The 21893-nt window shown below is 45.1% G+C and overlaps 1 protein-coding gene across 1 annotated transcript in view; it reads right to left on the bottom strand.

The window, feature by feature from the left end:
• Positions 1–21034, bottom strand: part of LOC126253302 (uncharacterized) — a 184469-nt gene extending 163435 nt beyond the window's left edge. The window contains exon 1 of the mRNA XM_049954533.1: positions 20917–21034. Coding sequence (XP_049810490.1) covers positions 20917–21013 — 97 coding nt within the window. The 5' untranslated portion in view covers positions 21014–21034. The remainder of the gene's footprint in view (positions 1–20916) is intronic.
• Between the last annotated feature and the right edge of the window lie 859 nt (positions 21035–21893).

The following is a 21893-nucleotide window of genomic DNA, read 5'->3' as shown; positions in this document are numbered from 1 at the left end:
GAAACTAACTGGTCAGGTTCCAGAAGGGCCAAGAGATGAGTGGTGGTCACTTTCAACATCTGGTATAGTCAGGTTAGTACTGAATGTCCTTTCTTCTGACATGTTACTTTGTACCCTGGAACTCTGGTCTACGGGCCACTTTTATTTTCCCCACCGTGTATCTACATCTACGTCCACATCCATACTCCGCAAACCACCTGATGGTGTGTGAGGAGGGTACCTTGAGTACGTCTATCGGTTCTGCCTTCTGTCTGTCGAAACACCAGAGAAATGCTCCTGAAGATTCTTACAAGGGAAACTCCCCATGACATTCCCCTCAGATTTAGTGGTACGAGGACTCAATTGGCAGTCCGTTAAAAGCTGAACACAGATCAAGCACGAAAACAGGAAGAAGATGTGCTAAACTGAAAAAAGAGAAATCGAATCCTCCACCGGAAAGTACGTCGGCTTTGTCACACACGGCATTAGTACTGTCGCTGATGTCTTAGCAGATGTTCTATCATCCTGTCCCTTCTTCTTGTCAGTGTTTTCCATTTGTTCCTTTCCTCGCCGATTCTGTGGAGAACCTCGTCATTCCTTACCTTATCAGTCCACCTAATTTTCAACATGCTTCTGTAGCACCACATCTCAAGCGCTTCGATTCTCTTTTGTCCCGTTTTACCACAGTCCATCCCTCGCAATACTTGCTAATAACCCTGCCCTACGTAGACACTGACAGCACTGTACGTCAGATTCTTCGAATAGCAATACACGGGTAGTCTAACAGAATCTGAGACAAAAAATAAAATACATCAAGCAAAACCCGTATCGGCCAATAATTGTAGCCTTGACAGGCAGATAATAATTTTCTGGATTTTACATTAGTCTCATATTCTCGAGAACAAAAAAAGATTCAATTTTAAATGCATTTCTACCCACTGCTTTCTCGTCAGGCCCAAAGATTATTTATCTCATTCGTATCTAACCAAGAGCCGCTGCTATAAAGTCATCAACAGCATAGCAAGGTGAGCTGTTCATATCGCTGCATAATGACACTGCACACCATATTGGCTATTGTTATACGAGCCCCTTGTAACTCCTGGGATAGGTGAAAATAGGTAAACGATATATACACCGTATCAAAAGGCGTATGATATGGAAAAATAGTTGCTTCATCGTTTGCAGTCAGCATCCACATTCATTGTATGGGATACTGTTGAGGACTGAAGCTGGACAAGTATACATTAAGAATAATGTACTGGAAAATACGCTTAGAAACGAAGGTTAAACAGAAGCCTATCTGCAAAAGCTGACACCCAGCGATATGTTAGTAAACGGCTGTTACTGATAGAACATTTTACCATAAAATTTTCTTAAGGAGAGAGAGAGAGAAAGAACGTTTTGAAGAGTGGGGTTTAATTATTTGTGAACTCTTGGGTACGTAGCGACAGTTTTTATGCCTAACAAGCGCGACGATTCAGTACACCTCACAGTAGTCTGGTAGAGTCCACGTCAAAGGCGAGTTTCTGAAATACTTTTTAAAACTCTGGACGAAAGTGGATTTCGCAAACACACACACACACACACAAACACACACAGATATTCGCCCTTTCCCGTTAAAAGGAAGCCACTAACATGAATGAATTATCTCTGCAACATTCGGTCGCCAAAAGCCATTGAACAGGGATACGCTTTCTACAGTAGGAGAATTTTTTTAATAAAATGAAGCGCGTCGATAGGTACGCATTCACACAGGAAACTGCCGCATAGGAACGAGAGAGAATAAGTTCTACATTAAATGCAGGAGAATAAAGAGAAGTAGGAAAATTATGGGTGTAAAGTCTCATCGATGTAAGTGTAATTGGTGCACCGCGTCAGTTAAGCTACGTCCACCGTAAGCTCCTTTAATGGAAAAATACGCAATTTGTCTGAAGCGATTCAGAACCACCGAAAAAATTAGTCTGTGCTGCCGGATAGAGATCTGAATCTGCACTGTTCTTAACAGTAATCCACTGCCCTAGGCACAACATCTCTTCCCTCAGTAGACTGAAGAGAGAGAATTAGACTCCAATTTATGCAGTTTTTTTAACAAAATTGTTTCGAACAACGTACATTATTGGTTTATAATCTAAAGTAACACAGAAATTACATCTCCTTATTGCTATTACACATTGGGAAAGGTAAGCCTTTACCAAGGTCATCATCATCTTTGTCATCAGCCATTTGTCATTCACTGTTGAGTAACAGCCATCTCTGCCTTCAGCCACATTTTTTCCTATATGTTAGTTATTTTCATCGATCAAATTTACAATAGGTCGCCATCTGTGTATCCAGTTATATCTTGGAATCCAGCAAACAGCTCCCTTGATCCATTTGCATCCATTCTCTTGGCTACATGTCCTGATCACCATCACTTCATTTTGATTAAAGCCGTAATGAAGCCTTCTATCCTAGTTTCTTTCCTGGTCCATATCTTTTCCCCAGCTCTTCTACTAAGTTTCAACATACAATTTCCTACGAGTAGCACAATAAACTGGACCATGAGGGAAGATATCAAACAGAATGACCTCCTGAACATTTTCTCCGGAGACAGGCGATGAGGCGCCCCTCCATGGGTTGCCGTTATGGTTCCGTTCCGAAGTGATGAACCCACGTATCGATGTTCGACAAAAAATTGTCACATCTGCCTGGTAATGTACAAACAGTTTCACACTGAAGGTCCTTAGTTGCTCTTTATGGTCTTCTGTTAGTAGATGAGGAATCCAGCGTGCACACACCTTTGAGTAACCCAACTGATGACGAGTGTGTAATCATTACTAACTGAGATGTCAACTTGAGCAGCGAGGTGGTTGATTGTGATCTGACGATCACCTAGAATGAGAGTGTCCGCACGTTCCAACATTGCAGGAGTCTCAGCTGTGTGCGGTCGGTCGGCACCAGGGAGATCGATCAGGTTTGTACGTCCCTGTTGCGATGATGACAGACCACTCGCCCAACGACTCACAGTGCTTTTGTTAGCTTCCAGGTCTCCGTAGACGTTCTGCAAGCACCTGTGAATATCTGTGAAGCTATGATTTCCCCCAAAAGAAACTCGATGACAGTTCTCAGCTTGGAATGCATCTCTGTTGAAGACGCCATTTTGAAGACTACGTGTAGCGCTGCCACCTATCGGAACTTCTTGGAACTGTAGGTGCTGAAGCGAGAATATCCCACGACGTCCCACAACGAATTCCGCGTTTTTTCAATCGAGATTGGCCGAGAAAAAAATGTTGTGTTTCTTATTGAACGTCCCTTATAAAATTTACACTACTGGCCATTAAAATTGCTACACCAAGAAGAAATGCAGATGATACACGGATATTCATTGGAGAAATATATTATACTACAACTGACATGTGATTACATTTTCACGCAATTTGGGTGCATAGATCCTGAGAAATCAGTACTCAGAACAACCACCTCTCGACGTAATAACGGCCTTGATACGCTTGGGCATTGAGTCAAACAGAGCTTGGATGGCGTGTATAGGTACAGCTGCCCATGCAGCTTCAACACGATACCACAGTTCATCAAGAGTAGTGACTGGCGTATTGTGACGAGCCAGTTGCTCGGCCAACATTCACCAGACGTTTTCAATTGGTGAGAGATCTGGAGAATGTGCTGGCCATGGCAGCAGTCGAACATTTTCTGTACCCAGAAAGGCCCGTACAGGACCTGCAACATTCGGTCGTGCATTATCCTGCTGAAATGTAGGGTTTCGCAGGGATCGAATCAAGGGTAGAGCCACGGGTCGTAACACATCTGAAATGTAACGTCAACTGTTCAAAGCGCCGTCAATGCGAACAAGAGGTGACCGAGACGTGTAACCAATGGCACCCCATACCATCACGTTGGGTGATACACCAGTATGGCGATGACGAATACACGCTTCCAATGCGAATTCATCGCGATGTCGCCTAACAAGGATGCGACCATCGTGACGCTGTAAACAGAACCTGGATTCATCCGCAAAAACGACGTTTCACCATTCGTGCACTCAGGTTTGTCGTTGAGTACACCACAGGCGCTCCTGTCTGTGATGCAGCGTCAAGGGTAACAGCAGCCATGGTCTCCGAGCTGATAGTCCATGCTGCTGCAAACGTCGTCGAACTGTTCGAGCACATGGTTGTTGTCTTGCAAACGTCCCCATCTGTTGACTCAGTGATCGAGACGTGGCTGCACGATCCGATACACCCATGCGGATAAGATGCCTGTCATCTCGACTTCTAGTGATACGAGGCCGTTGGGATGTAGCACGGCGTTCCGAATTACCCTCATGAACCAACCGATTCCATATTCTGCTAACAGTCATTGGATCTCGACCAACGCGAGCAGCAATGTCGCGATGCGATAAACCGCAATCGCGATAGGCTACAATCCGACAGTTATCAAAGTCGGAAACGTGATGGTAAGCATTTGCCCTCCTTACACGAGGCATCACAACAACGTTTCACGAGGCAACGCCGGTCAACTGCTGTTTGTGTATGAGAAATCGGTTGGAAACTTTCTTTATGTCAGCACGTTGTAGGTGTCGCCACCGGCGCCAACCTTGTGTGAATGCCCTGAAAAGCTAATCATTTGCCTATCACAGCATCTTCGTCCTACCGGTTAAATTTCGCGACTGTAGCACGTCATCTTCGTTGTGTAGCAATTTTAATGGCCAGTAGTGTAACAAATTTCTATATTAATTTTCAAATACACTGCACATTATTTTAGTCTTATTCTAACTGCTTTTCATTCCTAATTCGGAACTTGCTCTGATTAACTTTCAAATTTTTATTGCAATTTATGTACACTATAGGTGGTGCAGGTACTAGATCGTAATGTAACGGCATTGACAGTAATAACTGGCAACTGTCAGTCGTTCTGTGGCCTACACGCATCTCAACAACGCGTTTCGAGAGACAATAGTATCATCATCAGCTTGTGAAACTTAGCTCATAAACTTAAAACAGTAAAAAGTATTTTATGAACGACGCTAACGTATTAGTAGGCTTTACAGATTTTTAAGCTCAAGAGCTAAGTTTCATAACCTGATGAGAGCATTGTCTCTGGAAACGCGTCGTTGAGCCTTGTGTAGGACAGAAAAACCTTTTGAACGCTATCAGCTGTTGTTGCAGTTGAAACATAACAACCGTTGCCTCACATAATTAAAGAGGATAATATTAAACCGAAATGAGAAATTTCGCAGCAAGGAACATTTCAACAAGCGCGCACGTGCCGACGGGTAAACGCGCTTTGGCTGTGACGCGATGACAAAAGGCCGTTCCGTCAACTCGTGGACTGAGCTGTGCGAGCGCGTTACCGCTTCGGTGGGCGAGGTATTTTTGCAGCCACGTTCAGCTGTGGTATTGAGAATTTTATACTTAATTAAGAGACCGAGCGAGGTGGCGCAGTGGTTAGCACACTGGACTCGCATTCGGGAGGACGACGGTTCAATCCCGTCTCCGGCCATCCTGATTTAGGTTTTCCGTGATTTCCCTAAAATCGTTTCAGGCAAATGCCGGGATGGTTCCTTTGAAAGGGCACGGCCGATTTCCTTCCCAATCCTTCCCTAACCCGAGCTTGCGCTCCGTCTCTAATGACCTCGTTGTCGACGGGACGTTAAACACTAACCACCACCACCACTTAATTAAGATCCACTCCGCTTACACCCGGTCTCTCCACGCCGCATCCCCAGCGCGAGCCACACAGCCGCGAGACAATAGCGGCGAGCGGCCTCTGTCGTGCGACTGCGACGTGAAATTCAGGGCAATGCTGCGGCAGGCAGGCTACGTGTGCTTTACACGGCGAAAAGGTGGCCGCATCACGCGCAGACTACACTGCCGCCGGTGGAGTCCCAGACGCGTCGCAAAAGCTGTGTCCACTCGTGAAACGGGGTATTTGTCATTTTACCAGCTAGAAACGACCCGCTTCCACCTGGTATAGTACTTTCATTTGTTTTCTGAATTAAAAAAACTGCTAAATTAATCGTCTAATTTATACAGCACCTATATATTCAAAGTATCTCTACATCTTACAAAAACTGATTATTACTTACGTATGTAATGTATATACAGAAAAAAGCGCTCCGTCTTCAGGTCACGAGTGGCAAACCGGGACCATCCGACCGCAGTGTCATCCTCAGAGTAGGATGCTGATAGGAGGGGCGTGGGGTCAGCACACCGCTCTCCCGGTGGTTATGATGGTATTCTTGACCGAAGCCGCTACTATTCGGTCGAGTAGCTCCTCAATTGGCACCACGAGGCTGAGTGCACCCCGAAAAATGGCAACAGCGCATGTCGGCTGGATGGTCACCCATCCAAGTGCCCGCCACGCCCAACAGCGCTTAACTTCGGTGATATCACGAGAACCGGTCTATCCACTGCGGCAAAGCCGTTGCCAATTATACAGGGTAACAATAATTGAACTATATAAAAAAACCTTAAATTAGTTACAAACTACGTCACTACAGGTATTTGGATTTAGGTTATGACATGTTCCATATGCCTGCCGTCATTGGCGATGTCGTGGCGCAGACGAATAGCGAATTTCTGCATAGCCCGCTGAAGTTTCGAAACATCGATGCTATCGATGACCTCCTGAATGGCTGTTTTCAGTTCAGCAATGGTTTTCTGGTTATTGCCGTAAACCTTGTCTTTAATATAGCCCCACAAAAAGCAGTCACATGTGCTTCAGATCCGGAGAATATGGCAGGCAATTGAGGTCCATGCCAGTAGCCTCTGGGTACCCCAGAGACAGAATGCGGTCCCCAAATTACTCCTCCAGGACATTAAACACTCTCCTGCTTCGATGGGCTCGAGCTCCGTCTTGCATGAACCACATCTTGTGGAAAACAGGGTAACTTTGGATAATGGAGGATGAAATCATCTTCAAAAACTTCCACGTACCGCTCGGGAGTCACCGTGTCATCAAAGAGTATCGCATCGATTATTCCGTGACTGGTCATTGCACACCATACAGTAACCCGCTGAGGCCGAAGAGACTTCTTGATCACGGAATGCGGATTTTCAGTTCTCAAAATGCGCCAGTTTTGCTTATTGACGAACCCATTAAAATGAAAATATGCTTCGTGGCTAAACTAAACCATGCATGCTCATACTAATTCCCATCATGACCCGCGGCCAACCGTGCAGTTTGAACGTCCTAACGCAAACCGCTCAGCAAGTATGACGATTTTATTTCATATGTTTCAATAATTGTCACCCTTAGGCGCAACAATTCCCCCTAGATCACTGACAGATTGCAACCAAACTCATCACACGTATGAGTTGCTGTCTAGACGGAAGCGCTGTAAAGGTAATAACCGCCTTCCTCTCAAAGGAGTGGGAGCGGAGTTGAAAAGATAAAAAAAGCTATAACGCACCCCTCGCAAGTACCCAGACTATATTAATCCTTTATTTGAGAATGAGTGCACTCAGCGGCTTGAAATAAACCTTAAGTATGAATTCAACCTTTACGGATCTTATTCGCGCTGTTGGGCTTAAGGCCAAAGACTGAACACATTAACACATTTGTAATCCAAAGTTTGAAGACATTTCATCCGGAGGGGGAAGGAGGGCGCCGCTCGATTCCTTAAACACTGCGGGTTTCCTGCTACTTACTATACTGAACCGCCAAAAGAACTGGTACACCTGCCTAAGACAGGTAGGGCCTCCTCGAACATGCAGAAGTACCGAAACACGACGTGGCATGGACTCGACTAATGTCTGAAGTAGTGCTGGAGGGAACTGACACTATGAATGCTGCGGAGCTGTCCACAAATCCGTAAGAGTACGAGGGGATGGAAATCTCTTCTGAACAGCACGTTGCGAGGCATCCCAGATACGCTCAATAATGCTCACATCTGCGGAGTCTGGTGGACAGTGGAAGTGTTTAAACTCAGAAGAGTGTACCTGGAGCGACTCTGCATCAATTCTGGATGTGTGGGGTGTCCCATTGTCCTGCTGGAATTGCCCAAGTCCGTCGGAATATACAATGGATTTGAACGGATGCAGGTGATGACACAGGATGCTTTCGTACGTGTCACCTGTCAGAGTCGTATCTAGACGTATCAGTGGACTCATATCACTCCAACTGCACACGGCGCATGCCATTACAGAGCCTCCACCAGATTGTACAGTCCCCTGCTAACATGCAGGGTCTATGGATTCATGAGGTTGTCTCCATACCCGCATACGCCCATCAGCTCGATACAATTTGAAAGGAGACTCGTCCGACCAGGCAACATGTTTCCAGTCATCAACAGTCCAATGTCGGTGTTGACGGGCTCAGGCGAAGTGTAAAGCTTTGTGTCGTGCAGTCATCAAGGGTACACGAGCGGGCCTTCGGCTCCGAAAGCCCATATCGATGATGTTTCGTTGAATCGTTCGTACGCTTACACTTGTTAATGGCCCAGCACTGAAATCTGCAACAATTTGCGGAAGGGTTCCACTTCTGTCACGTTGTAGGATTTTCTTCAGTCGTCGCTGGTCCCGTTGTTCCAGGATCTTTTTCGGCCGCAGCGATGTCGGAGATTTGATGTTTTACGGGATTCCTGATATTCACGGTACACTAGTGAAATGACCATACGGAAAAATCCACACTTCATCGCTACCTCGGAGATGCTGTGTTCCATTGCTCGTGCGTTCAAACTCATTTAAATCTTGATAATCTGCCGTTGTAGCAGCAGTAACCGATCTAACAGCTCTGCGAGACACTTGTTGTCTTGTACACACGTTGCCCACCGCAGCACCGTATTCTCCTTGTTTACATATCTCTGTATTTGAATACCCATATCTACACCAGTTTCTTTGGCGCTGTAGGCTTAAAAACCACCTACATCCCATAAACTTAACATCAGGATAGGGGATCACGAAGGATATTAAGTGAAGGAATTCTGCCTCCTTCGAAGTAAAATAAAGATGACGGGCGAAGCAAGGAGGACATAATAAGCAGGCTGGCACAGGCAAACAGAGCATTGCTGGTCAGTGCTAGTATCAAAACATGGGCATTATTTTGAGGAAGAATTTCTGCTAATATACGTTTGAAGGACAGCGTTGTATGGAAGCGAATCATGCATTGTGGGAAAATCGGTGAAGAAGAGAACCGAAGCGTTTGAAATGTGGTGCTGTAGGAAACTAAGTGGTCCAATAAGGTAAGGAATCAGAGGAAAACGCTGACAGCAAGAGGGAACAGGACAGTAGCAGACGTGTTAGGACATCAGGGAATTGACGTGGTACATGGGGTAGCAGTAGAGGGGAAACGCTGTAACGGAAGACAGAAGTTGGCATATATCCAACAAATTATTGAGGACGTTGAAAGCAAGCTCTGCTCTGGGTTGGCGCAGGAGAGGAATAGGTGATGGGTTGAATCAGACCAGTCAGAAGAGTGATGATGGAAAAGGAAACGTAGCCAGTGCCGGTTCAAATTTTGTATCCAAAATGAGGACTGGAAATATGTACTTTGAATACGTCGTGTCTGTTCTTTCGGACATGTCCAAGAGAAAATCAAATGAGCGTATGGCATTGTGGGCCGGGAGTCACCCATTCAGGGAAGTTCGGCCGTCGAGGGCAAGTACTTGTTGCAATCGACGCCACATTGGGCGACTTCCGCATCGGAGATGGGGATGAAATGATGATGAGAACAACACAACACCCAGTTCCTGAGCGGAGAAAATCTCCTGCCCCAGCCGATAATCGAACCCGGGCCCTTTGGTGTGTCATTCCGCCGCACTGACCACTCGGCTAACGGGGGCGGACGTCCAAGAGAACAGACACAGCACATATATAATCAAGGCGAGAGGATGCACACTCGGGTCGAACTATTACGGGAATCGGCGAAATGGCGCGAATAATGAGACTAATGGGCGAGGGGCACTACAGTTGTAATGTGTGGATAAGTCGAGACTTGGACGGGAGGCGTGCTAGGGTAGTCCTTGCAGCTGCGATGACCACTGTGTCCAGATGGCTTAGTAGCAGACTAGCAGCATTGCTTCAGAAAAGGAGTTTCAGCAGGAGACGCGATCCATTCTTATGTATGAGTCACGTTACAGACACGAGGTAACTTTTTGATTTTACAAAAAACATTTGTTTGTTTGGACCATTCATCCTCTGTGGAATAAGGGGGAAGTTCAACGATGGTTCCTTTAAAAACAAACAAAAACAAAAAAAACAAAAAAAAGTAGTCAGAGCATGTGCCTAGTAAGCAGGAGACGCTGGTTCGAATCCTGGTCCGGCATAAATTTTCAACTTTCCCCACTGATTTAATTCAGTGCCCACTCTCATGTAATTCCTTAGTTTCTTAACGTGTCCTTTATTTCGTCGCGTCTGATGTGGTATGTTGTTTCCGCTCAGACACCGCCGTATGCACGGGGCACAGAAGCTGCCCGCGGCACATCAGAGTCGGCGGGTTTGCCTGCGCGGCAGGCGTATGCCGGGAGACGACAGCACACTCCAGTCCGGTGTAGACGACTGCTTTGCTGCTCCGTTCGCGTGGGCGGTATCAGAGCTTTGCTCAGCGTCCTGACGCCAGTAGTGTTTCTAGGGGGCGGCAAGGCACGGCGACAGGAAGCGAAGTGGAGAGGCAACTGGAAGGTCAGACGGTCTACTTGCGCGGCCGACGTCCTGCCAACCAGTACGAAGCTCGCCTTCTGCCTTTCCGCTGCCGCCGCTCGCTCACCACATTCATCGTTCAGCGAATGGACTTAGAGCTTCTCCGAAGTGTAGCTTAACTTGAGCAGGACATCAATCCAAAATGAGTACTACGCAAATACTGTGTGTAACAGTGACGCTCTTCAGAAGGAAGGCACTACTTTACTACGTAATAAATACACGATTGGCCATTAAAATTGCTACACCACGAAGATGACGTGCTACAGACGCGAAATTTAACCGACAGGAAGAAGATGCTGTGATATGCAAATGATTAGCTTTTCAGAGCATTCACACAAGGTTGGCGCCGGTGGCGACGCGTACAACGTGCTGGCATGAGGAAAGTTTAAAACCGATTTCTCATACACAAACAGCAGCTGACCGGCGTTGCCTGGTGAAACGTTGTTATGATGACTCGTGTAAGGAGGAGAAATGCGTACCATCACGTTTCAGACTTCGATAGAGGTCGGATTGTAGCCTATCGCGATTGCGGTTTATCGTATCGCGACATTGCTGCTCGCGATGGTCGAGATCCAATGACTGTTAGCAGAATATGGAATCGGTGGGTTCAGGACTGTAATACGGATTGCCGTGCTGGATCTCAACGGCCTCGTATCACTAGCAGTCGAGATGACAGGCATCTTATCCGCATGACTGTGACGGATCGTGCAGCCACGTCTCGACCCCTGAGTCAACAGATGGGGACGTTTGCAAGACAACAACCATGTGCACGAACAGTTCGACAACGTTTGCAGCAGCATGGACTATCAGCTCGGAGACCACGGCTGCGGTTACCCTTGACGCTGCATCACAGACAGGAGCGCCTGCGATGGTGTACTCAACGACAAACCTGGGTGCACGAATGGTGAAACGTCGTTTTTTAGGATGAATCCAGGTTCTGTTTACAGTGTCATGATGGTCGCATCCTTGTTAGGAGACATCGCGGTGAATGCACATTGGAAGCGTGTATTCGTCATCGTCCTACTGGTGTATCACCCAACGTGATGGTATTGGGTGCCATTAGTTACACGTCTCGGTCACCTCTTGTTCGCATTGACGGCGCTTTGAACAGTGGACGTTATATTTCAGATGTGTTACGACCCGTGGCTCTACCCTTCATTCGATCCCTGCGAAACCCTGCATTTCAGCAGGATAATGCACGACCGAATGTTGCAGGTCCTGTACGGGCCTTTCTGGATACAGAAAATATTCGACTGCTGCCATGGCCAGCACATTGTCCAAATCTCTCACCAATTGAAAACGTCTGGTGAATGGTGGCCGAGCAACTGGCTCGTCACAATACGCCAGTCACTACTCTTGATGAACTGTGGTATCGTGTTGAAGCTGCATGGGCAGCTGTACCTATACACGCCATCCAAGCTCTGTTTGACTCAATGCCCAGGCATATGAAGGCCGTTATTACGGCTAGAGGTGGTTGTTCTGGGTAGTGATTTCTCAGGATCTATGCACCCAAATTGCGTGAAGATGTTATCACATGTCAGTTGTAGTATAATATATTTCTCCAATGAATACCCGTTTATGATCTGCATTTCTTCTTGGTGTAGCAATTTTAATGGCCAGTAGCTTTTTACGAACATTTACACAGACGTGATATACTGTTTTTGCGTACTCAGTACGGAAAACAAATTACAAGTGTTTCCCTGTAAAGACGAGATCACTCTCGCGGACCATTCCGTACCACCGGAGACCACGCTGTATTGTTATCTACGGCGTTAAAGGTTTAAATGCTGTGGACGCACCCATCTCATAACCGGTCGGTAAATCACCCCTGTGCGACGGCTCTAGAATCAGAGGCAGTCGCTTCAAATCTTGGTGATAGAAGAAATTATCAACGCCGATATTTAGCCATTAACGGGAGTAGAAGTTTTGGTACATACCGGACATGGCGTCATTGTCCTGCATTAAATTTCAAACCGTGGTACAGTGTCTCATGGCGTGAAAGGGTGTGGCGGTCTCTACGTCTTGTGGATAATGACTTCAAACACAGCAGTACTCCTGGTACTCGCTGAAAGGAGTAGGCTATGAGCCGGCACGGGATTTCGCCCTCTCGTTTCTCTCAATATCAGAAACATGGCTCTACACTGTGCACACACCCTGAAGAGCCACCTACACTCAATGGAGACATCTATTAGCATTGAATATAAATTTAAGTGCTAGAAAATATTTTATGACCTTCGTACATCCATAGTCAAACTGAATGATGGTGGGACAACAGCTGCTATAATTTTTCTAGTACTTAGCCACACAAAATTGATATCATCAAAGTGTAGGGGCTGAAGATTGCGTTGACGCAACGTCGAAACTAGTAGCCAAATAAATATGAAATCTTAAGTACAGCTGCAGGAGTTTCATTTTTAACATAAAAAGTATTTTATGACGGTGTTTGCCAGGAGTGCGGCCGTTTATGAAAGAAAACGTTGACATGACACGGTTTAGACAGGAAGAGAATAAAAGTTTTTGAAATGTTATGCTGCATATGAATGCAGAAGATTAGACAGGTCGACCGGATAATTATGAAGGGGTGCTAACTGAACTGGGGAGAAAATAAGTGTACGCCACAATGTGACTAAAATAAGGGATCGGTTGATAGAATACATCCCGAGAGGGAGAGATAGATAGATAGAGAGAGAGAGAGAGAGAGAGAGAGAGAGTGAGAGTACGTGCGTGCATAGCGTGGGACATTGTACAGAGACACCAACGCTTGACTACACTAAGCAGGTAGAAATGTACGGTGGCTGCAGTTATGAGCCATAAATGAAGAGATTTGCACAGGAAAGCTACATTAACTAGTCTTCGGACTGAAGAGCAATTAACACTTAATAGGTGTACTTACGACAGTTCCAGAACGAAATTTCTCATTTGGGCGAAAAAGGAAACCTTTCCAAGTAGATGGCTGAACTTGGTTGGCGAGGAGACACACTCAATAATGACATACGATTTCCTTGTCTTTTCCTTCTTTTGCGGTAGTGTACAATGGTAGAGCGAAACCACAATACGTTACTACAACTTATACAAGTGGCTGGGGTTTATGGGCGCTCAACATCGAGGTCATCAGCGCTATACAAGTGGCCATAAGTTCTATGTAGGTAGTCTGCTTATTTTATGTCTTGGGCTTAGAGTTCACTGTAATATCTGCATATTCAAAGACACAGGGTAGAAGTTCGAGAGTAAGGCAGATACGGTGGTGCTTAACATCAACACCAACTAGACTAAGGAGTTAAGAGTTAGCACAAAGTTCGGGGATGAGCTCAGAGTTGTTGGAGAGACAGTGGAAGAAGTAAACTCAGTGGTCGCCGTTGGGACGATAGCAACAAAAGGAGGTGGTGTCAGTATAAGGCACAGAAAAGTAATAGAGAAGTCATAAACTTGCAAAATACAGGAAAGCGGAAAGATCTCTAGTAGTATGGTTTTGAAGCTGTCAGTGGCTGGGAGATGTGGTCAATCATCGAACGTATTGCTTACAAATACAGAGCGATCGTTAACTTCTGCGAATCTGTAAATGTCAGATTGACAGAGAAAGACTACTTAGCAAACAGGGACCGTATAAAAAAAGTGGACAGAAAATCGACGAAATAAGGACATGCAGTAAGAAAACCATGTGGCATTCGTGAGGGCGAAGTGTTGTACTGGCGCGAAACGTGCAGGCGAACACGTGGAAGATCCAGATCGGGAATGTGTATCAATCGTTGTACCGCACCTACGCTGCGATTGGGAACCCAGAGATCTGTCTTTACTTCCTGAACAAGAAAAAGGAAAGAAAAGAAGCCGTAAATTATCGAAATTATTTGCCAACTTATCTGTAAAAAAGTAGTTTAATAGTAAAGAAACGTTCGTTTCTGATTGCGCCAAAACTGCTTGAACGATTGAATGGAAGAATGGAAGGGTCGTTAACTGGAAGCTCACACTCTATCTACGTTTACAGACCAATATCCTTAACATCGGTTTGTTGCAGGATTCTCGAACATATTCTCAGTTCGAATATAATGAATTTCCTTGAGACAGAGAAGTTGCTGTCCATGCATCAGCACGGCTTTAGAAAGCATCGCTCCTGCGAAACGCAACTCGCCCTTTTTTCACATGATATCTTGCGAACCATGGATGGAGGGTATCAGACGGATGCCATATTCCTTGACTTCCGGAAAGCGTTTGACTCGGTGCCCCACTGCAGACTCCTAACTAAGGTAGGAGCATATAGGATTGGTTCCCAAATATGTGAGTGGCTCGAAGACGTCTTAAGTAATAGAACCCAATACGTTGTCCTCGATGGTGAGTGTTCATCGGAGGTGAGGGTATCATCTGGAGTGCCCCAGGGAAGTGTGGTAGGTCGGCTGTTGTTTTCTATCTACATAAATGATCTTTTGGATAGGGTGGATAGCAATGTGCGGCTGTTTGCTGATGATGCTGTGGTGTACGGGAAGGTGTCATCGTTGAGTGACTGTAGGAGGATACAAGATGACTTGGACAGAATTTGTGATTGGTGTAAAGAATGGCAGCTAACTCTCAATATAGATAAATGTAAATTAATGCAGATGAATAGGAAAAAGAATCCAGTAATGTTTGAATACTCCATTAGTAGTGTAGCGCTTGACACAGTCACGTCGATTAAATATATGGGCGTAATATTGTAGAGCGATATGAAGTGGGACAAGCATGTAATGGCAGTTGTGGGGAAGGCGGATAGTCGTCTTCGGTTCATTGGTAGAATTTTGGGAAGATGTGGATCATCTGTAAAGGAGACCGCTTATAAAACACTAACACGACCTATTCTTGAGTACTACTCGAGCGTTTGGGATCCCTATCAGGTCGGATTGAGGGAGGACATAGAAACAATTAGAGGCGGGATGCTAGATGTGTTACTGGTAGGTTTGATCATCACGCGAGTGTAACGGAAATGCTTCAGGAACTCGGGTGGGGCCGGCCGGTGTGGCCGTGCGGTTCTAGCCGCTTCAGTCTGGAACCGCGTGCCCGCTACGGTCGCAGGTTCGAATCCTGCCTCGGGCATGGATGTGTGTGATGTCCTTAGGTTAGTTAGGTTTAAGTAGTTCTAAGTTCTAGGGGACTGATGACCAAAGATTTTAAGTCCCATAGTGCTCAGAGCCATTTGAACCATTTTGAACTCGGGTGGGAGTCTCTGGAGGAAAGGAGGCGTTCTTTTCGTGAATTGCTACTGAGGAAATTTAGAGAACCAGCATTTGAGGCTGACTGCAGTACAATTTTACTGCCGCCAACGTATATTTCGCGGAAAGACCACAAAGATAAGAGAGATTAGGGCTCGTACAGAGGCATATAGGCAGTCATTTTTCCCTCGTTCTGTTTGGGAGTGGAACAGGGAGAGAAGATACTAGTTGTGGTACGAGGTACCCTCCGCCACGCACCGTATGGTGGATTGCGGAGTATGTATGTAGATGTAGACGTAAATGTACGTAGATACCCACAAGAAACTGTGGGATACGTGCTCACATTAAAATACATAAATGAAGCAAAACACTATGACCAGTGACCACCACCAGAATGAATCCCGCCTGGTCGCGGTGAGGGTACGCGACGGGGTAAGGAAAGTATAGAAGTGGAGCGGAAATGAATGAGGAATCATTCTAGCTGTGATACGGGCCGCAAAAGGGCAAATCCACGGACATAAATGACTGACAAAGGCAGGTTTTAATGGCTTGACACATGGAAAGATCTCGAAGCGGCGAAGTTGACAGCCGTTCGCGTGCTACTGCCGTGAGATCTGTGGAAAGTTGTTGAAGCATGGCGAGAGCACGAGTAGGCGGCAAGGTGTTCCACACGCACGCCTCATCACAAACAGTACAAGCGGCGACCTGTGACAGATGTGACGACCCAGTACAGTGCTAGTGCAGGCAGAAGTTGTATGTAGAGCACTGTTCAGAGCACATTGTCGAACATGGGCTGCGCAGCAGGTGATCCCTATGAGTTGCCAAGTTGGCCTGACGGCATCGTAACTGACGACAGAGGTGGGCACGCGATCATGGAGACTGGACAGTGGATCAATGGAAACGTGCCAAATGGTCTGATGAATCAGGTTTCTTATTACAGCAGGCGGTCATTTCCTGACGCGTCATCATCCAGGCGCACGGCTGCTCGAAACACGCACTACGCCAGGGAAACTGGCCGATGGGGGCAAAATTATGGGGGCATTCATCTGGCCTTCCGTGAGACCTGTGGTACTAACCAAAGCCACCATTACAGCCGTGGGCTATGTGAGCTTTACTGAGTTACACTCCTTCAATGCTTGATGTATTTCCCTACGGTGGTGGCATCTTCCAGCAGGATAACTATCAACGTCATGAAGCGACAATCGTGCTACAGTGGTTTGAGGAGGATAATGATGAAATATCGATGTCGTCTTGGCCACAACATTCGCCTAATCTGAACCATATATATACGTGTGCGTGTGTGTGTGTGTGTAGTATAGGCTCACCAGCCATTTGACTATCGTCTTCTGTGCGGATGCACAAACAGTGCCCAAACTCTTACGGGAATCGGCAAAAAGCCGCGAGTAATGAGTATAATGGGCAGGGGGCACTATGACTACAGTGCGGGACAATGTTGGGAATGTGGGCCTTTCGGGAGGCGTGCCAGAGGTAATTCCCTGCAGTCGCACTATCCTCTCTGTGGTGTGCTCGGTGGCTCAGAGGGATGATAGCCGACAAGGTAGCTCAGCGTGTTTTGTCACAGAGCTGGTTGGCCTCTGTAGTTAAAAAAAAAAAAATATTGAAGGGATCAACAACGAAGTTGAACGGATGTCATGTGACGTCCGTAACGACTAAACATAAAGAAAAAGGTGTAGAGCGCCTGCCATGTAAGCAGGAGATCCTGGGCTCGAGTCCCGGTCGGGGCACACATATTCAACTCTTCCCGTTGATTTATATGAACGCCTGCATGCAGCTAGGGGTATTCATTTCATTGTAACGTTATGTTTCTTGTTGAATGTCGTGTTATTCGTTGTGAAACTGCGCGTGAAAAGAAGTGTGAATATTTCTCTTCACTTCTGAACTGAGACCTTTCATTTCCCGGTTGCCAAGAAAATTGCTGCGAAGAGCTGCAAAGAATGAATGAACAGCTAGCTGAAAGAAAGGGATAATGTTGCTCTCTCTAGTGTGAGAAATGCGCGAGGACAGTGCTCGGAAAACGTACTTTCGTTACACCGTGAAAGTAATGAATGATACTCCACTTTGCAGATATTTTGTTTTACTTATTTTCAAACAATATTTACGATTTTTTTGATGTTACTAACTAAATTTCCTTGTTATCATGCAGCATACTTTTCCTGAAGTTCCGAATCACCATAATATTTCAGTCTAACGTTATGCTTCATCATAATAGCACTATCTGAGTTTGAATATCAGTTTGTAAAACATACTTCTCCCATACTTCCGATGGTAGCGTCAGTTATGAGGAAACTGAAATGGAAAGAGCGAAGAACGACCTCAAGAACCGATTTATGTTGTTTGCTTTACAGTTTTGAGAACTCGGTTTCACGGACAGCAGTTTATTGTGATGCGCAGATCAATAGCATCTCTTTACCTGTGTTGTTTTTATTTTTTCATTACTTAATTGAAGTGGCGACCCCTCATGGTAATACCGGGTTTCTTTTTCAGGATTTTTAACAAATTTCACGGCCAGAATTCGGTTCGTAGATGGAGTTCAGTCCGTTAATAGCGTGAGTTAGCGGGCACCCATCTTCAGGGCCTCTACCGACAATCTACATTGTAAGTAGTGTGTGAGTGTTACAGGTGCAACGACTGATGACGATGGTAGAGGCATTTCAACCTGAATGTTTGTGAGAGTAGCGCTGACGAAGTTCGAATGTTGTCCACACGTTCTGCGGCCGCAGCAACATCACCGGCAGCATCGCTGCAGCATCAACAACAAACAAAAACAGCGATGCTGCGGCTGCCACCACGAACAGATTCCTCTGAGGGTGCTGCAGGGCGCGTGAATGGATGCATTGATGATCACAGCGCTTCCACAAACATACAATAAGAAATACTATTTTTTATCTTCAGGTAACATAGTCAATATTGTTAGAAAATGTACGGACTTCTGAAAATATATATGTTAAATAAACATCTAGAGACAGCAACAGTGCATCATAGGCGTCATACATGGGAGATGCTAGAGGACCACTTAACTACAATGGACGGAAATTTGCAATATATCCCAGACTGAAAACTTACCAAAAATGAAACAGCTGAATAAAAACTTTGAAGTCATCTATCACTTAGCGTTATAGACCACAATCAAAACGGACTGCCAATAATTTCCTTATTTTTTTGTACTTTTATTGATGCCTGATGCATAATTATTAACATTTCCTCATTTTTTCAGTTTCACTTAACTATCTTTATTTCAATCATTAGAAACAAGATCGACATTTTCTAGTATCTTTCTTTGCGTTTCCAGTCACTAAAATGACTTGCGCAAAGTAAAATAGTCGGATGCATAAATATCGTAAAGCAGGCTTATTATGATTGATATTCTTCAAATTGATGTTCTAAATTAAATAAAGTTCCTTTTATAATTAATGAAATACATTATCATAAGATTTGAACTCTTAGAAGAATAAGAGAGATATCCAGCGGTCACAAATCTTTCATTTGTGCTTAACTGAATTTTTCACGGAATTATTGATCTTCATAGTCTACTAATAATTTAGATCACATCTGTGGAGCTTAGATGAAACAGTAATAACCAACCAAACATGGGCTGTTTGATATCAACGGATTTACTTTAATTATTTTATCGATAAACAAGTTTTTTTTTAGTTAGCAGCTGGAAGTTTCAGAAACTTTTGATTACTCATCTTAACATTCCTTGCGCTGTGTGAAACAGGACCATAGCTATTATACTTTTAAATATGTATTAAATAAAGGAAAATATCTGTACGCAAACTGTTCTGTGAGATATCCTGGACAATTTAAAGAATTACTGCTATAATTATATTAATGTTTCCAGGGCACGACAATAAGCTAGTTGCATTCTTCACAGTACAGGTAGCTCTTACTTGATAATGTACTTTTGAAGACAATACGCTCCAACGTTTACTATAACAGTCATTGTTATCAGGACTATCAAGTAAAACAATGACTCAGTTCTGTTCTTAATACAAATGCATCATGCTTTGAGCAACAAGTAGGGGCAAAAATGACAACTGAAAAAGCAGAAACTTACCATGTAGAATTACATGAGAGAAAGTGGTATGTCATCATACCACATAACACTAATTGCTCCCCGTCTACTTTCAAAGTATCTAATGCCGAGATAGTCCTAGAAAATTAAACCATACTGAAAAGGCATACAGTATGACATTCATTCAAAATGTTGATGCGGTAGCAGTTGCTTATATGATAAGCTGTTCATAGGTTGTCAAATATGAATGGAACTCAACTATCCCCAGGACTAGAGAACATGCGGAATGCAATGTCGTGAACGCAGTGACTTGGTAATTTTTGTTAGTACTCCACGTCTTAACTTCAGCACGTTAATCTAGTACTGATAGTTGGAAAACCTCAAGTGCTAGCATGACCACTTTTCTCATAAAATGTATAAATAATCGTTTTATAAATCCAAACACCTTTTTCTGGCTCCAAGATAATGCTCATTTTCGTTCATGATGCGTTTCATATTTTGTATTGAAGGTATCTTCAGTGGATACTACCTTCCTTTGTGTTTTTACGTGTGATTATTACAGGTCCTAAATAATTCACACCTTTAATTATACTTGAACAAAATGCTGCTTACAGTCACTCGTCTGTCCTGCAAAATCTGTGTTTACTACGACCACGTGGGAGAAAATGAAGATTTTGCAGGCAGAGTAATTATAAGTAACATTTTATTCGTGTAAAAAGTATGGTAGGAATTGTTTTCAGTCTGCATCACATGTAAAAGCAAAAGTGCATCATTCCAGAAAGGAAAAGAAAGAACCACAAGAATACTTTCACTATAAAAGGCGAAATGTAACTAAATCGTGAGTAATTATTGTATTACTGCAAGGAAAAGGCGTTTGAATCTGTGAAATGAAAAGCGTATCTAATTTACGAAAGATGTTACAGAAGAAACATGATTAAAGACAGCGAAAAAAGCCTCATTAGTGCTGTTGCCTATATCGATAAAATCAAGGGGGAAACCAGCGAAAAATTTTGTCAGAAATAATGAATCGTGTAATAATTTCGAAAGAATGAGTAAGCGCCGAATAGTAGGCTGCAGACAGGCACGGGCCTACCTGGATAGGGTGCGGGGATGACAGCAGCGGCAGAGACGGCCGCCAGAAAGGCGAGCATCATCGCAGCTGTGGCTCTGACGGCGGAAGACCTCCTCATGGCTGCTCGGTTGGCGGCGGCGGCGGCGGTAGTGGCTAGCGCACGCGGCAGCGCGCTATTTAAATACCGCGCGCGCTCCCGGCCCGCGCATGCGCGGTGTCTGACTGCCGCCGCCGTTGGTGGGGGGCGTCAGCGAGCGCCACGCGCTGTTCTACGCAGAATCAATCTGCGAGCCGGCGCGGCGACAACGGCCGCCCGCGTCATCGCGCTAGAATTATTAGCTCCGTTCCGATAAGAGGGGGGACCGCGGCGTGGGTGCCGGCACTCGAGCGTTAGCGCTCGCCGAACGCTGAGCTGCATTCCTGGAAACGTGATAAAGCTTTGGCGGCCGGGGGGCGGATAAATGGCAGCGAGGAGTCACGGTCCACTGGTCACTGTCAGTAAGCGCGAAGTAATGGGCTCCACCGTCTTACCGCCCTAATAGCTCTGCGTCATTGTGAGGACATTGCGGGTTTCTCACAGAATAGTTCATCAATAGTAAGGTCAGACATTTGCTCTATTTGCCGTTTCCACGTTGTAAGTGTAGGATTGTTTTCGGAACCTTACTGCTTTTCCAGTTGACCTAAATTATGGGCGCAGGATATTCATTCACGAATTCGCGCCAAATAAATACGTTTTTGTTTCCTAAATAACCTGCAGTTAAAATTGTTTTAGGAGAATGGTTTACAAGCAGAGTTATTCTCTACCAAAACAACGGTTCGGTAGTTTTGTTACAGGACGTAAGTGAAGTATTGAGTTGTAGGATTACCGTAATATTGGTAGCATTGGTAGGGAAAGAAATGTAAATGAATGTGTAAGGGAGGAATTGGGAGCTGACGACATCTCTCTTCTTTTTCGTTTGTTTTCCCCATAATTAGAACCGCACGTCATTCAGTGTTAG

This window comes from Schistocerca nitens, chromosome 4 (genome assembly GCF_023898315.1).
Source record: "Schistocerca nitens isolate TAMUIC-IGC-003100 chromosome 4, iqSchNite1.1, whole genome shotgun sequence".
NCBI classification, from domain to species: Eukaryota; Metazoa; Arthropoda; class Insecta; order Orthoptera; family Acrididae; genus Schistocerca; species Schistocerca nitens.
The sequence above is the reverse complement of the archived record's forward strand: the minus strand, read 5'-3'. Positions and strand labels throughout refer to the sequence as shown.